At 43.5% G+C, this 15,759-nt stretch overlaps 1 protein-coding gene across 2 annotated transcripts in view; it reads left to right on the top strand.

The window, feature by feature from the left end:
• Nucleotides 1–290: 290 nt before the first annotated feature.
• The window catches only part of ANO6 (anoctamin 6), an 83,755-nt gene continuing 68,286 nt past the window's right edge, over nt 291–15,759 (top strand). The window contains exons 1-2 of one of the 2 annotated variants that reach the window (XM_063323101.1): nt 291–1,198; nt 2,098–2,647. In XM_063323101.1, the coding sequence (XP_063179171.1) occupies nt 2,560–2,647 (88 nt within the window). In that variant the 5' untranslated portion in view covers nt 291–1,198; nt 2,098–2,559. Of the gene's footprint in view, nt 1,199–1,760; nt 2,648–15,759 lie in introns of those variants that run through there. The other variant, XM_063323100.1, reaches the window with a different exon arrangement.

The following is a 15,759-nucleotide window of genomic DNA, read 5'->3' as shown; positions in this document are numbered from 1 at the left end:
CATGAAATGTGAAAATAGGAGGCAGGTAACTAAGGTAACAATGATGTCCGTGGTGTGTATCCGGGAGTGCACAAGTCTCACATCACAGTCATAAGCTGTACCTTGTCTGTAACAATCCCCGCTCTCCTCCCATCATTTAGGAAATAAGATGTCACCAGCGGGACCACAGTTTGGGGAGGACCCACAAGGAAGGAGGACACCTGAATATTGCACAATCCAAATATACATAGATGTCACTGCAACTGTTTGCCGGGCACATGGAAACCATGAGGTGCCTGTGGCTGAGTCAGCCTGGGGTAGATGCTCCTGGCAAGGAGCCGGGTAATTCACTCGGCCCTTGTAGCCTCACTAAGTGTGAAACCTGGCCAGGAGTCGTGACAATGAGTAAGGCACATGCTGAGGTGGTCGGGGCAGACTGGCTGTGTCACAGGGCAGCACGCTGTAAGTCAAACTGGGGACACAAGAAAACATGTCTTACTATGCATCATTACCCTCTACCAGGTATCCCCATCGTACTGCCTTCCTTCTCTTGTTCAGCTCTGTGCTGCTTTCTTTATCTAACAGGGTGAGAAAAATGCCTGGTGTCAGATGGTACAGATAGTGCTCGTTTGCTAATACCGGTGCTGTCATCAATAAGGTCGAGAGACGTAGTTTCTGTTCTGATGAATTCACTCATGTCCTTGCAGACTATTTCTCTTTTCAAGCCAACAGTGTCAGTGGGTCTTTGCTAAGCATAGTTGCTCCAAAACTTCCCAATTAAATTTCTCAACTTATTTTTGTCTGAAAGTGCCTGCACTTAGACTCGCTGTACTGTCGTGACCCTAAACCGCAGCTGCTTGACAACAGATAACCGTATTAGCAAGTGACAAGCTTATCTGACAAGTGGCTTTTGGTCCAGATTCTTGTCTGTACAGTTTAGACATCATGAGTCCTGTAGGCCATTTTGGTATCAGCAATAGACTAGAGATTGAAAATAGATTGCTTACATGTATTTATTGCTTTACACAGAAAAAAAAAGTTTACCTTGCTCTTTTCTCCTTTCCCCAAACAGGACTCCCCCCTTTCTTGAATCCATCTCTTCAGTCTTATTTTCGTTTCTTCCCACTATTCGAGCTCAGTCCATTCAAGCTCTGGGCACCCCTCCAGACATCTTTCCATTTCAGGAACTCTCTACTTTTCCCCTGGAACCAGTATATATGTGAGTAGATTGGTAGATTGCTGAGCACTCAAATCCCTTTTTGTCAGCACTTCTGCCCCCTTGGCATTCCTGCGTAGTGACAATTCTGCATTCCCTGTATTGCAAAATTTTGCTGGTTTGTATCTGCAAATGAAGTTAGAGATGACGACAGCCTCTCACCTGTAGAACGGTTAACTGAGTTGAATACATCAATAGAGCTCTAGAGATGGGCTTTTTATTCAGCCTTTGAGCCTTCCCCCTCCAACTTCTGCTGCCTTCTCCAAATAACCCTGCAATACTTCCTGGTTTGGGGTTTTTTACGTAAGTGAGCTTCGGATTTTCAGAAGTGTTTAGCAACGGTGAGTCCTTCAATGTTTAGGTGCATAATTTGACATGTTTTAAAAAGACTCAGGAGTTTTACTCCTGACCCAATTTTCAAAAGGTAAACATACGGACGAAACCATGAAAATCTTTGAACAATCTTCATCCTGGCTCCTGTTAAGAAACTGTTCCCTAGTTAGTTTTAAAATGGCGTTTGATCAGCTTATGATAGGACAAGAGGAAGAGGCCCCAGGGAGGGGCCAGGGGAGGTTTAGGTTGGCTACTAGGAAAAATTTCTTCACCTAAAGGTGAAGAACGACATTGTCCATGTCAAACATTGGAACAGGCTGCCCAGGGAAGGGGTGGAATTGCCATCCCTGGAGGTATTTAGAAGATGGGTAGATGTGGTGCCTGGGGACATGGATTAGTGGTGTTTTTGTCAGAGTTAGGTTGATGGCTGGACTCAATGTTCTGAAAGGTCCCTTCCAACCTAGACAATTCTATGATTCTATGCTATGATCACATACATGAATTCTGCCATATGGGAAACTGCAAAAACCAGAACAAAATGCACAATGATTACTATAATGTTTTTCCAGCTTCCCCCTCTTAATCATCCAGGATGCTGCCAATGAAGTAAATAAACGTGCCTGCTTACAGCGCACGACTCGGATAACCATCTCTGCCCCTCTCTGCCCGAAGATCGGTAGGTGCCTTCTCCCTTCTCTGACGGCTCCAGCAAACTGCTCGTTACAAGGTGACAACGCCGCAAGGACCAAGGAAACCCAGCGCTGCCTGTCTCGAATCGCACCCGCAGCTCCCCCTTCCCGAGGCTCAGCGCTGGCGAGCCCCGGGACGGGCTGTGGGCGACAGCCCGGCGCTCAGCTCGCCCGGGCAAGGGCGGACTGGCCCGCCGGGGAGTGGGGGTGGCCGCCCCGCCCGCCCCCCGCCCCGCCGCCCCCGCCGCCGCCGCCGCTCCGCCTCCGGGGCAGGGAGGGCTCGGGGCGGACCGGGCTCCCCGGCGGCGGGAGAGCGGGCGCGGGGGTCCCAGCCTCGGGAAGATGAACGCGGAGAACCAAGACGTGCTGCTGGATCTGGAGGGGGAGGAGGAGGGAGAGGAGGAAGATGATGATGATGACGGGGAGACCGGTGAGTCGCGGGCTGGCGCGGGGAGGGTGTCCCCGTCCCCCCCTTCCCGGGGCTGCGGCGTGGGGAAGTTCCTCCCGGAGCCGGTGTCGCGGGTGGGGAGGGCACCTGCTGTCGCCGCCCCCCCGGGCGGCGAGCGGGACGGTGGCCGGAGGGGGCTGGCAGGCAGCGGGGCATGCACCACGGCTCGCCTCCTCCTGCTGCAACTTCTGGTGGTTTTTCCCCTGGAAAACACGCGCAGCCTTTGCGTGCGCGGGCGGGGCGGGCCGGCCGGGGCTGCCTGGCGGAGCGGCCGCGGCTCCGAGAGCGCCAGCGCGGCTGAGTTGGCGGAGGGGCACCGAAAACTTTACCTGATCCTGTCCCTCACCTGGGGAGGGAGGCGCCTGAGGTGACACCCAAGCAGCGCTTCGTTTTCTCTCTCTGCTGGAGAGACCTTCGGTGTGGCAGCTCCCATGGCCCAGCACCGGCACAGCCTGCGCCGGAGTGCCTCGCTCCCTTGGAAAACGCGAGGAATGCCATCGCCCCCTCACACCCCCGAGCTTGCAGCATCCCCCTGGGCTGATCCGGGCGGCTGCCATCAGCTTCGAGGGACAGCAGCCAGCTCTTCTCGCACTGCCGGAATTTAATTTGACAGCCAAGGAAAGGAGGGGAAAAATTACACCCCCATCCTACACCCCACCCCCCAAAAAAGAAAAAAGTAAGGGGAGAAAATTGGCAAAACGTAGATGGTAATTTTGCTGGGGGGAAAAAAAAATGCATATTGTGTCTGCCAGAAATGCAGACAGTAAAATGACCAGAGAGTTTTAAATTCAAAGACAGTGTACGTTCCGTCTTATCCCAAAAGCGGCAGCCCGGGACAATGACATTTGTATTCACTGTGGGAATGAATTCTATTAAAGTATTTCCAGAAAACAGCCCAAAAGGGGTTGGTTCTCAGCTGGTTCAAGACTATAAGGGCTCTATTCATTTCACTAAAAAGACACAGATTTACTCCAGTTCAGAAGCTGGTTTCAGCTCCAGTACCCCAGATATTCTGAAGTCCTTTATTCTGCTTAGCTTGTTAAAATGGAACTGACAAACAAAGAATGCAGGCAAATGTCAACTCGACAAGCGAGTAGAAGATAGATTTGTATATATAAATTTTATCAAATAAAAAGGGTTCTTGCTCATTAGTGTTCAAAGGTTATAAATAATTTTAGTGATAAGTACAGAATTTTTATATTTTTTTAATATTGGGACTGAATTTCTGCATTAGTAAAAAATTCTAATGGCATTAACTGTCTCTGATACTTATGTTGCCTCTAAATACTAATCCTTAATAATGGCCAGTACGGTTTACCCTCATTTATTCAGTTAGCTCACTCCAAAAGTGTGTAAAGTTTAAGCCTCACCCAATGCCTGTGGAAATCAGGGAATGTCTTTCCTCCAACATTACTAGCCTTTGTTTCAGATGCTGTGGGAGTATCCCTTGCTTTACAGTAACAGTCCAAAGACTAATTCAGTTTTCCATATGAAGTGAGGCAGAGGAATTGTTTGACTCCACTCCCCAAATTGAAGGGTGGATCAGCACTGCAATGTATTAATCAACACGTGCCTTTTTCTTTCCATTCTTTCCATACCCAGAGGACAACTAAATTTTTTCCTACTCATGACTCTCTATCAAATTTGGGGTTAGTTCAGCTCCCAGAGGCAGCAAATCACGAGCTACGTGTTCTGCTTGCAGGATCCAGCAGTTTGGAACAACGCATGCTGTGTGGCAAAACTGGGTAAAAATTGAGCAAGGAGGATTTCGTGAGTTGTTGTGCAAAGCCTGTTACGCAGCGACCAGCGCTGTCACATTTTCTATTCTGCCTTGCAAAATGCATGGTTAACAGTCTTGAGGTTTTTACGTTAGGTATAATTACAGGAGAGCTATTTTATTAGTCTAAGAAACTTGTAAATCGTCCATCTACCGCCAGTTTTATTGTATCACTTCCACCTGCATTTTTCCCAAGAAAGCCATCCCTGCTTTAGCAAGTATGCAGGCTGCCTTCTGAACTCTTTCCGGTTCTATCCAAAGATCAGTCCCAAGTGTTTATAGCTCATCAGGCAGGCATTATCATGGCATATCAGAGTTTGTAGTCATGGCACAGAAAGGCAGTGCTCTGGCTGGTATTGGCATACAGTTGGTTATGGTTATCCACGCTGATGACTAGCAAACCACGCACGTCAGAAGCAGACGTAGGCAGGAGTCCAGAGAAGGAGCCAGGCTTGGGAGTCCCAGTCCACGGGAAAGCACCACAGTCGCGCTGCTGGCCGTATGCGGCTTCGAAATGGATTGTTTCGGTCAGACTTGTGCTTCAGGAAGAAAGTCTTGTCCCAAGGTTAGGCTTTTTTGACAAGCAGAAAACCTTTTTCCCCCCAGTGCTTAAATAAGATGGGCAACATTTTCTTTTGGAGTCCGACTGTTTTCAAGAGGATTGTTACATTGGTGACATCAATTTGTTTCTGAGATGTCTTGTTACCAGGCAGAAATGGTGGGAAGGACATTGACCTGTGGTTGCCACAGCATTTAAAATTCTCCAAACCCATTATTTTCTGCCTAGAAACTGTCAGACAGTTCCATAAACTGTAAAGTTTTTCTTTCCCTGGTGCCAAACCTCATACCATGTCTAAATTAGTTTCCTTGTGTTTGGGGATTTACAGAATATCTGAGTCTGCTCTCCAGAAAAATTAACTTCTGCAGACAATATCCAGAGACATCCGCTCTGGCTAACCATTCCGCGTGAAATACTTTTCTCTTCGTTGGGATATGTTGGCATCCGAGTTGTTCCTTGAGCCTTGAGCGTACAAGATCTTCCCGTCTTTCGACACTGCTGCAGTAATTATCAAGCCATGCTTTATAGGTGACCAAAGAATGGATGTTCGTTAACCTTTTTCTTGTCACACAATATAGATACTGTGCTGATGAGGATTCCAGCTCTTCTTTCTGAAAAGTATTTCATGCTTTTTTAACCAAGTATTGAATAAGTTTTTACGTTTTTACCAGGTACAATAAAAACATACAACAGTACTGGCTTACTCAAGCAACATCATTCGTGGAGTTGCAACCTGAAATAACCAGTTTTGTGCAGCCCACTGCACAACTGGAACTGTGTCCTAAGGGGTGATGTGATAATCTGAATGGTGAAAAGCAGGTGTAGCTATTCTTCACCTCCTTAGTTTTGCTCACTGTTCTGTCCTCTGCTTGTTTCATCATGGCATATGCTGAATTTTATCATATTGCCTGCCTAGATCTTCTATTATTTCATATTCACTAGTTTTATTAACTTGACCTGCTTCTCATATGGCCCTACATATATTACTGATATCATATACTGTACTCCAGTATGAATGTACAGCATATCAACAGTGTTCTACAAATTACTCCAGTGTTTGTCTTCATGATGCTGTGAAATGGTCAGTTTTCTGTAGAAGTCTTCTCAAGGCAATGGGAAGTCTCAACAATTAGATTCCTTGATTGAAAAATGTGGTTTTGTCCTGCTATTTATTAACTGTAATCCCCGCACTGTGGGAAATTTAAAAGTCGTCTACCCGGCAGTAGGTGTAAGGATCAGATCTGATAATTTTATAACATGGAAGGCTTTATAAGCAGATTCTTTAACAAAAATGTAATTCTGCTTCTGAAAGGACAACATCTTGCTTTTCAGTCTGTCTACAGTAGTGAGTAGTTCCACTGTTATCCCACCTGGCTTTCTCCTCTCTTTCTTCTCTGTCTTGGAATCGACCTAAAAATTATTGGGGCACATTTCAGTCACCCACTGTCCTGCAGAAGACTGGGATGGGTATGTCCGATGAGCTGAGAATCAAGAATTTCTGCTCCCCAGTTGTGTGCTCTGTTTGTGTCACCGTTCTTGTATGTGTGCATCTAGAAGACGAGGAACAGGAGCAAGCAGGAAGGTAGACGTATGTCTCACTTATTCAGACTTACAGTTGAGGCGGTGAGACACTCTTCATGGAGAACTGGGACTTGTATAGGTCCGGGAAACATCAGCCCGTAATACTGCTCAAAATTTAAACTACCTTTCATGTCCTTCCTCTTGTATCTGTTACCCTGATGGTTTACCTACATTTCTTCCTCTCTTCGTGTTTCAGTAATTTTATTTTTTTTTTTGCTTTCTTCCCACTTCACTTTCGCCAAATCCAAGCCAGGCAGGAGTAACAGCCTTGTTACCTGGTATGGTTGCATTTGAAGAGTACACTGCTGGTATCACTCACTTTTTAATGCTGATTTAATGATTTCTCTACAAAACTACTAAAAATCACATAGTGAGAGTATAAATATTTAACTACAATATAATTACTGTTTTGCAGCTATTTGTAATTCATAAAGTCTGGAGGTGATTCCTTAAAGTTTTTCCTCTATTTACACAGCCCACAAGTTCCTTTAAAAGGAAAAACACCCATTTATGCTCAATATCTGGGACTTTTAAAATGACTTTTCAAGCATTATCATTTGTAAAAAAGAAAACTTATTAAAATTGATACGTAGGAAACAGCCAGGCTTGTGTTACATGGTACAGAACTCCAGCAGTCCCGTAGCGTTACACTTACTGAAAGTAACGCAATCAACAACTCCCCTAAAATGTCCTAGTATCAGCTGATTTGCAATTTAGGCACTCTATCAAATTGCAGATAGAGAGCTTGAATTTCAGAAGACCAGAGGCCTGGAAGGGGTGATCTGTGCATCCCATAACAGGCGTCGCGTCAGTCTGTGGGTCGCACAAATAGACCCTAGAAAAAGTAATTAGAGAAGGGTTATGAATAAGATCCGTTACTATACACATGGAAAGTTCAATAAAGTTGTTATCATTTAAATCACCTCATCCTAGTGTTTCTTGGTACCTGCCATTTCCTAGGAAATGATGGGTAGCATGCTGTGGAATTAAGGTCTAGTTTGCCACTAGACGTGTGGCAAACCACAAGGGGGAACTGATATTAAAACTGGTGTTTTCTTCCGTGGTAAAAAAAAAAAAAAAAACGAAAACCAGAAGGGTGAGTTCTATGAGTGCAATTGACTGTCATAAATTAAATAGTCTTTGTAATGCCTTCCAGCTTATCCCTTGTAAAGAGCAATGGATTTTTTTTTTCTTTTACTCTCTTAGTTTGAGATAACACATTCCTATACAACCCCCCAGAAAGTCGAATAAAAAAGCAGTGGCCTAAGTTTGGGATTGACTGGGATAGGTCAGGAAAAAGAGTTGCATATTTTTGTGCATTATAAATAATGCACAAACAATAAATCAAAGTATCGCATGCTTGACATGAGAAGATCTTTGGAAAAGGTGCTGCAGGCCTTAAGCATCTGGAGCTGCTGCAGGCGTGTGTTTAACAGGATAATGCATTTAACAGGGTGTGAATGCCAAGGAGGAGGACACTGAAGAATGGTGCTGTGGGTTTGGATTGTTTATTGTTCTTAGATTCAGAAAACAAAGGTGAGGACAGGAATATTATGCAAGTGCTGAGCTCTGTGTTCTAATGAACAGAAAAAATAAGTTGGCTTTTACTGGATTGTCACTGTCGCTTCAGTGCATGGCGCTGGCATGGTCCTTTTGAACAGTCTGAAGCATTGCTCTGTAGAATATACATGTTATTAAACTGATATTTGATTTATGTCTTTAATATGACATCAAAAAATAGTTTCACCAAGGCATGGGCCTAGTATCACTTGTCAACTTTTTAGGGGGGTTTGATTCAAATCCAGGCTCAGTGTGAATGTAGGTGGAACAGTTTTCCCACCGAAGAGCGTATGTGTTCATCTGCTGCCCTGGCTGCGATGAGAGCCCGCTGGGACGTTGTTAACATTTCGTGTTAGGGTTCAAGTCTGATGAATCTGGAAGTTGAAATGAAAGCCGTAGGCTGTAATGTCACAAACTTGTCAAGCCAGCGTAAATTGGCTTGGCTACCAAAAGAAGTATTCCCCACAAGCACCTTACAGCAGCAGCTTAAGTCTTCGTGGCATTTGGCCTTATTTTTCATTGGGGTGTGTCAGTGGAATGCAAAGCTACAGAGAAGGACAGTGTACCCTTTACTTTCTTATCGCCAGTGTCTTCTGTGGGAAATGAAAACTGGCAGTCATGCAAATTGCCATCAAACAATGGATTTTGTTTGATAATCAGCCTAAGAAAGCAAACATCTGAGTGCAGAATCCTTCATCTTCTCCACCCTTCATGCTTTACTCAGGTATCCTACATCCATCTGAAGGCTTCGTGACAGGATGAGTGTCTTGATTGCTTCCTGAGGAATTATACAGGCACCCGAAATATATTTTTTGTTTAGTGCAATGGAATAATTTCTACCCCTTATTCTGACCTGTCCCAAACTTAGTATATGATAACAATAGTAGACATGTAGGCACAATTCCCTGCATGGGCTTCAGAAGCAAGATCCTGAAGCATCACTAGAGCTAATTAAAAAAAAAGCCCTCAACCTCAAGATGGCTTGATTTAATCTTTGAGCTGTCCCCACTCCTCTGCAGGGTTCAGAATCACTCCCCAACCTCCTCATGTACCCATGGGGTACCTTCCCTAAGGAAGTCAAGAGGTGTGCTCAGGCCCCCCGCTTGTGCACACGTGATTTAGTTCTCTGCCTGTGCAAAGATAACTCGCCTAAAGCAGTTGCTGGTTTGTCAGGGATGGGCTGCGGAGTGCCAAAGGGTAGGGAATGGAGAAGACTTACACTTTAATTAGCATCAGGCAGCCTGGCATATGTTCTTCCATTGCGTGGTCCTATCAAATGGGAGTATAATCCCTTTTTCCCACTCCTATCCTGCATCCGTGTCAGAGCAGCTTCCTCTTCACAAGCCTTCAGTTCCAAACCTCACCAATCTAGATGGCCCATCTCCTGTGCAGCACGTGACCTGTCGAAGGGCGTAATATTACTGAATGCAAAATAGGCAGAGCCCAGATAGTTGTGCTAATGGCAATACCCACATTAATAAACCGTGTGTGTTATGGTTGTAAAAGGGTGAGATTCAGACCAGCAGGAAGAACCAGGAAGACCAAACGGTTTTGGAAAGAGACCATATTTAAACATCTTTAATGACTACCAGATTCGTGTTGGAAAATTAACAAAAATGTCTCAAAACACAAACTGACTGAACTTTAAGCAGTGTAGTTACAAGTCTGTTGGAGCATAAACATTCTTTAATTGATTTTATGCCTCATGTGGTAGAAATTGCAGCTTAGTTTCAAAATATTGTATAAAGGCTGAATAAGATTGAACCCTTCAATTTAGTGTTTACATTAAATAATTTCCAGCTATACCACTAATCATCAATATTCTTTATACATAACTGAAAATCGGAGTTTTGTAGGAACCGCCACCAATAACAGATTTTTCTTTGCTTTTATAGTTTCCCTTCCTTCCTTTCTTTTTTTTTTTTTGTTTTTTTTTTTGTTGATGGATTTCCCCTGACCCCACTAATCTGGTTAGTCAGGTTCTCCAGCATTTTTTAGATATGATTTATCACGGGACATTAAATATTTGCATAGGAGACTGCTTACAGTACAGTCATCAGAATGAGCTGCTGCACCAGTATTCTTCTGTAGGCAGCAGCCACCACCTCTGTTCTGTTCAAGTGCTGTTTGAGAGCAGTTGCTGCAGCAGCTAAATGTCTGATATCTTGAGTGTCCATGGTGGGTTTCTGTCCTGTGGGCTTCTAACTTGGGTGGATCTTTTGCCAAGGCATCTGGCTTTGAGAGCGTCTACAGGAAGATCTTGGTTCTTGCTCCACTGCTGGCGCAGAGACCCGTGATGAGTCCCTCAACCATTACTACTTTGGGAAATTGCAGTCAGATGAGGAATTTTAACTGGGTGTGTAAGAAAATTTGGAAGGAAGAGTGGGAGCAAGAAGCACTTGAGCTGAGATGCACTGAATGTCCTGTGCTGTGGCGGTGCCAGAGCTAATGCATTTTGGTGAGGAGAAGAGATGAGATTAGTGACTTTTCAGTGAGTGAAAGATTTCTTCCTTTGTGGGAGGAATATTTAACTGAGAAAATGTCGCCTGGATTGCAGCTCAGGGTGGAAAGTATGAGAGCTGACTATAAAATGTTGTCGGTGTAGCAACCCTGCTGAAGATGCTGGGAACTGATATTCGTAATCCAAGGACATGCTGCTGTGATCTGGCACAGTGGAGGAGTGGAAGAAGCAGCACGTCCTGCCTGCGGAGAAGCTGGGGTCTGTCGATGTCAGTGGAGGGAGCTTGAGATAAGCACCAAAGCCTAGAACTTAGACCAGTGGAGAGACCCCTGTAGCACAGACTGGGGTCGTGACTGAAGGGTCTGGTAAAATAAGAAGTGTTGAAGACATGGAAAGAGTGAGGAGATGGAAGTAAAGGCAAAATATCTGTTGAGGCCTGGGTACAGACTACAAAAGTAAGTAAGTAAAGGGCAAAGAGGAAGAACTCATGACAGCATTCGTAAGGGTAAAGCCAACCAGTGCAGCTATTCACCTATTTATCTGGTCAGGAACTCATAAGCAGTGGCATAAAGATTCTTCCAAGTCCGTCAGGAAAATAAGGTACGGTGAGGGACTCAGGTAATATAACTTGTGCAGTGAATTGAAATAATTAATCTCTGGTGCTTGCATGCATATTTTTAATATATAGTAAAAATCACAATGTGTTCATAGGTAATTTATCCAGCAGGAAAAAAAGGGCTATATTTATACCATTAATTATTTGCAAGAAATTTCCACTGGTTTAGGTTTGGCACTGCAGTTAGAGATAATGACGTTTAAAAAAACAAGACAGAGATGATGATCCAGAGGGCTCTAGCATTGCCAGAGAGTTTTATTAGTTTGTGTGCAATATTAGTAAAATTATTAGTGTTCTCTTTCTATGTGATTTTTCCTTAAGTAGTCTAATGGAGTTTTTATAGGCATTAATGAACAAGGATGAGGTCAAACAATGCACACTTCACCGTTGTGAGCAGTCCCATTGACTGGAGTGGGAATAGCATTATTTTTGTAAATGCTATTCATAGTAAAGAATGCAGAACTAGTCCCTAATGGACGAAATATCTTTATTAAATCTTTCATCATCTCTGCATATACTGATTTATTCTAGGAAAAATAATTAAATTCATTTAATTATTCTGCTGTCTATAAAAGACAAGAAGGAATTTGCACAAAAGGACAGTTTAATCTATAAAGTAATGGCTGTGCTAAAGGCAAACAGCCCAGCAAAAACTCCTACAATAATTGGTAAGACTTAAACATGTAACGTATTATTTAAAAAAAAAAAAAAAAAAATCAATGTGACTTGAAGAATAAATGAGCCAATGCTGTATTTTTCTTTTTTTTAACTTGTTCCTTGATGATAATAAAGTTAGGAGAGAAAAAGCTTCAAGGGTAATGCAGTCAGGCCAAATAGAGCTCCAGAGGTTTTTCTAAGTTTATTGGTGTTTGCAAGAAGACCAAAACTCTCTTTCAGACTTCTTATGCACAGAAGAAGGTGGTTTTAGGTGGAAGCGGGCTATTAATCCGCAGCTTTTAGAAGAAAAATATGAAGAGTCCCTCAATTGCTAAAACTACGAAATATTTTCTAATTAGGAAACAAAAGTATACAGTTTATTTCTAAACTCTGGGTTCGACACTGGGAGTGCTTACAAACATGAGCCTTTCCATCTACATGCATGAAGTAGCTCAAAAATGCCTGTAGGTTTTGACTTTAAACTTAATATTTTCATAGTCGAAGTAATTAAAAGTATCTTTTTGGGACCCTCTTGTAAACACACTGCATAACAGCTGAGCGTAGGAAATACTTTAAAGCAAACATTCTGAGAAACTCATTACAGAAATTCAAATATCTCTCCTTGGAGACATGTAAATTTAAGAGCAACGGGTATAATTTTATAAACATATTTCAAACTTAAGTTTTCTAATTAGATAGCTCATTGATCCACAGGCATTGAAGTCTAACCAAACAGCGATCTGCAATTACAATTTGGTTAATCACTTCAGTTCCCAATGAAAAGGCTTCACAGCTGCCCGGAGGCTTGGCATTGGTGAGGAACACCATGGGATCAGCTTGGCTGCTAAAAAAGCTGTGTCTGTAGCTTGGGGCAAGCGCTGCGCATGGGCTGCCCCCCTGTAAAACCCACGGAAGGCAGGGTACGCTCCTTCCCCGTGCAATTGGGCAGGAATTTCGACAGTGTGCTTGGGGTTGATCTTGGCAAGCCCATCTCATGGCAAAAGCAAAAGTGGTTTGTCTTCTTTATGTTTCCTGCCTAAGGACAACTGATTTGGGTCAGTTGCTCTGGGACAGGAAAAAGAAAACCAACCAAAAAATAAATCTCACGTTAATTTAAGCAAGGAAAATTCCGTCAGGTTCAAGAAGGCTCTGAGGGACTGGCAGAAGTCCGGGTGCATTTGTGTGATGATGTGCTTCAGTGCTGGAGCAGGTGAAAAAACAGCTTATCATACTCTTGACCAGAGGGTTAATTCTCCACTGAACCTTTAGGTCACAGTCCTTCAGCAAATCAGCCTTCAGAGATATGCATGTTTATTAGGCCAGGTTCTGGGCACGCACGTGATCTAGGCAGGGAAGGCAGAGTGCTTGCACAAAAACGATAAACAGCTTGCACTGCTTCCTCGTTTTGGTCCTTTGAACCTCTCAAAATATCAGCAATATTACAGTTTAGCAGGGCTGAGTTAAATCAAATCTCACTAACAACTCATCTGAAATTTCTCAGGGAAAGAAAACACATATAAACAGTGGCATTTTATGATGTTTGGACCCAAGTTGTGTAGTGCTTGTGATAGTTCTTACATTGTCAAAATGTCACGTATTCCTCTCAGCCCATGGCAGGAATCCAGATTTTTACAGGTTTACCTGGAGTTTGATCCTATAGTCCTCACACAACAGCCTAAACTTCTGAGGTAGCAAGCTGCCGCTCATCTCTGCACACCAATCCATGTAGGGATGTTATTAGGAGCCAAACATGACACAAACACGAGAACAATCCTTTTGAGTTACGTGGAACCATCAGCATCCATAGTTATAAGTGTGTAAATGCTGCAGCCTCAGCTCCCAGTGACTGTATATTGCTGTTCAGAGTGGGGTTTTCCAGTGGGTTTTTTCAGTGGTTTATCTTCCAAAGCTATTGATGGTGGAAGGATAAATATCTGTCTAAACAGCGGTACTCCATCAATCGGTTGCGGCTGGTGTATCCTCACCTTTCTTTTTTTGTTTGTTTCCTCTGAGTTTAATTAAATGTTTTGGGGATAGATGTTTATCCTGCACTCTAGGATAAGACCAAACGTGTCTATCAGAGGAGTTTCTGCATCTCTCACTGCGTACAGTTCACTGAAAAAAGCCAGTGACCCTTCTCCTCAACAGGATGTTCCTCAGGACACCACAAGAACACCTTGCATGCAAAAATAAGCTCCAGAGAAATCCCTTTTGCTTTCAGGAAGTCTTTCAGTTCTTTTTAATCCCCTTCGGTATTTTCTTCACCGTTTTATTTTGCCACCTTTAGGGTCAGTGATTCTCTTGGCCTTCAGAGTGCTGAGTTTCACTCCATATGAGCAGACCTGACCCAGGTGAAAGAGAAATGTCACTCAGAAGTGACATAAGGTGCTCTCAGGGTCCAGACTGCACAGCCAAAGTGCCAACCTCCAGCAAACAGAGAGAGAGGAGTCATTCGGTGATTTCATGTTTAGGGATTGCTCCATTTTGCAGATACCAAACTAAACCAAAGTCTGTGGCTTCAGGAAAGGTGATCATCGAAATCCTAGCTGTGTGAGTTCAGCATGAACATATCCCATTAGTGCTATGTACGGCACAGAGAGAACATTTTCTGGATGCATTTACTGGATCCTAATTTGTTGTCCTTTTTAAGAGATCTCCTTGATACCAGTCCATCAGTCTTCAGTTCAGTAAAATCTTTGGAACTGAGAAGTTTATTCACCTTAGCCAGAAGTTGGAGTTGACACAAGAGCTAGGATGGTCAGATCCTCAGGCTTGTGTTACAGGGATCAGCCTGGATGACCTTGTTGGTAACTTCTTGCCTTACAGTCTTATGAGCTGGATTCACACATTTCAAAAGGTCATATTTTTTCTCCTTGAAACAAAAAATAGAATCTGCAGTAAAGCCACCGTGGTCTTCTCTTAACAAATAAAACAAAACTCAGCATAGCCAATGTCAAGGGATTATGACCAGCCTTTTAACAGACCATCACACTTGCTTTTCCCTATTGTTATCCTGAGATGCGTAAGCAATCTTACCGAAGCTTAAACGAAAAACAGCTCTGTAGAGGCTGCTCGGTTTTTTTCACCTGAAAACTGATTTTTTACATCCTCTCACTTCCACAGTTTTGGAGATATGGAGTAGAATCTCAGTGGAAATGATTTTGTGGAGAGGGGTATGGCTGGGTCTCTCAAGCACTGGTTGTACTCCCACGAAGATCTGTAATGTTGTACGACAGGAGCAAGCCCTATGGTTGTTCCTGTGTTACTGCCGTCTGGTATGTTTATAACATCGTAAAACAGATCAGCAGGACTTGGTAGATACCAAAGTAAAATGTCTTCCCATGCTTTCCAAAGCAAAGCTTGCATCTCCTCTTTTGTAGCCTTTTTTAAGATTCCATGGAATTACACTGTGGTATAGGTGAGATAGGAGGAAGAGAATTTCTGTTTGGCTTTTTCCTCCTTATTATTCTTGCTGCTTGGTTTTGTTATAGCTGAACGGTATCTAAGACTCAAAGCCAGTCATTATTCATCAGCGTCATTAGTGTATAGTCCTGACTTTGCTTCCTTCTGAGATAAGCTATCAAAATACTTATTTTCCACATTTTTATGCTACCTGCCAATCAAAAGGAGACTTGTGCTTTAAAATTCACCTGCATTCTTTCTGACAAGTTCTTAGACTGAATTTACTCCCTCTGGGGTGGCTAATCTTCTAGGAAGGTGCAACAATAGTTAGAGAAGTCTAGAAATGGCACTTTACACTGCACTATCATGTGCTTACTTTGTTGGGTCTAAAGCTGCCTCCACTGTTCCCGCTCTGAAAACCCTGTTCACAACAGTGGTGGGTGACCATGCTGAAATCTGAAGTAGGACATTATCCAGGGAA

Source organism: Chroicocephalus ridibundus, chromosome 1, assembly GCF_963924245.1.
Source record: "Chroicocephalus ridibundus chromosome 1, bChrRid1.1, whole genome shotgun sequence".
Lineage (NCBI taxonomy): Eukaryota > Metazoa > Chordata > Aves > Charadriiformes > Laridae > Chroicocephalus > Chroicocephalus ridibundus.
The sequence above is the reverse complement of the archived record's forward strand: the minus strand, read 5'-3'. Positions and strand labels throughout refer to the sequence as shown.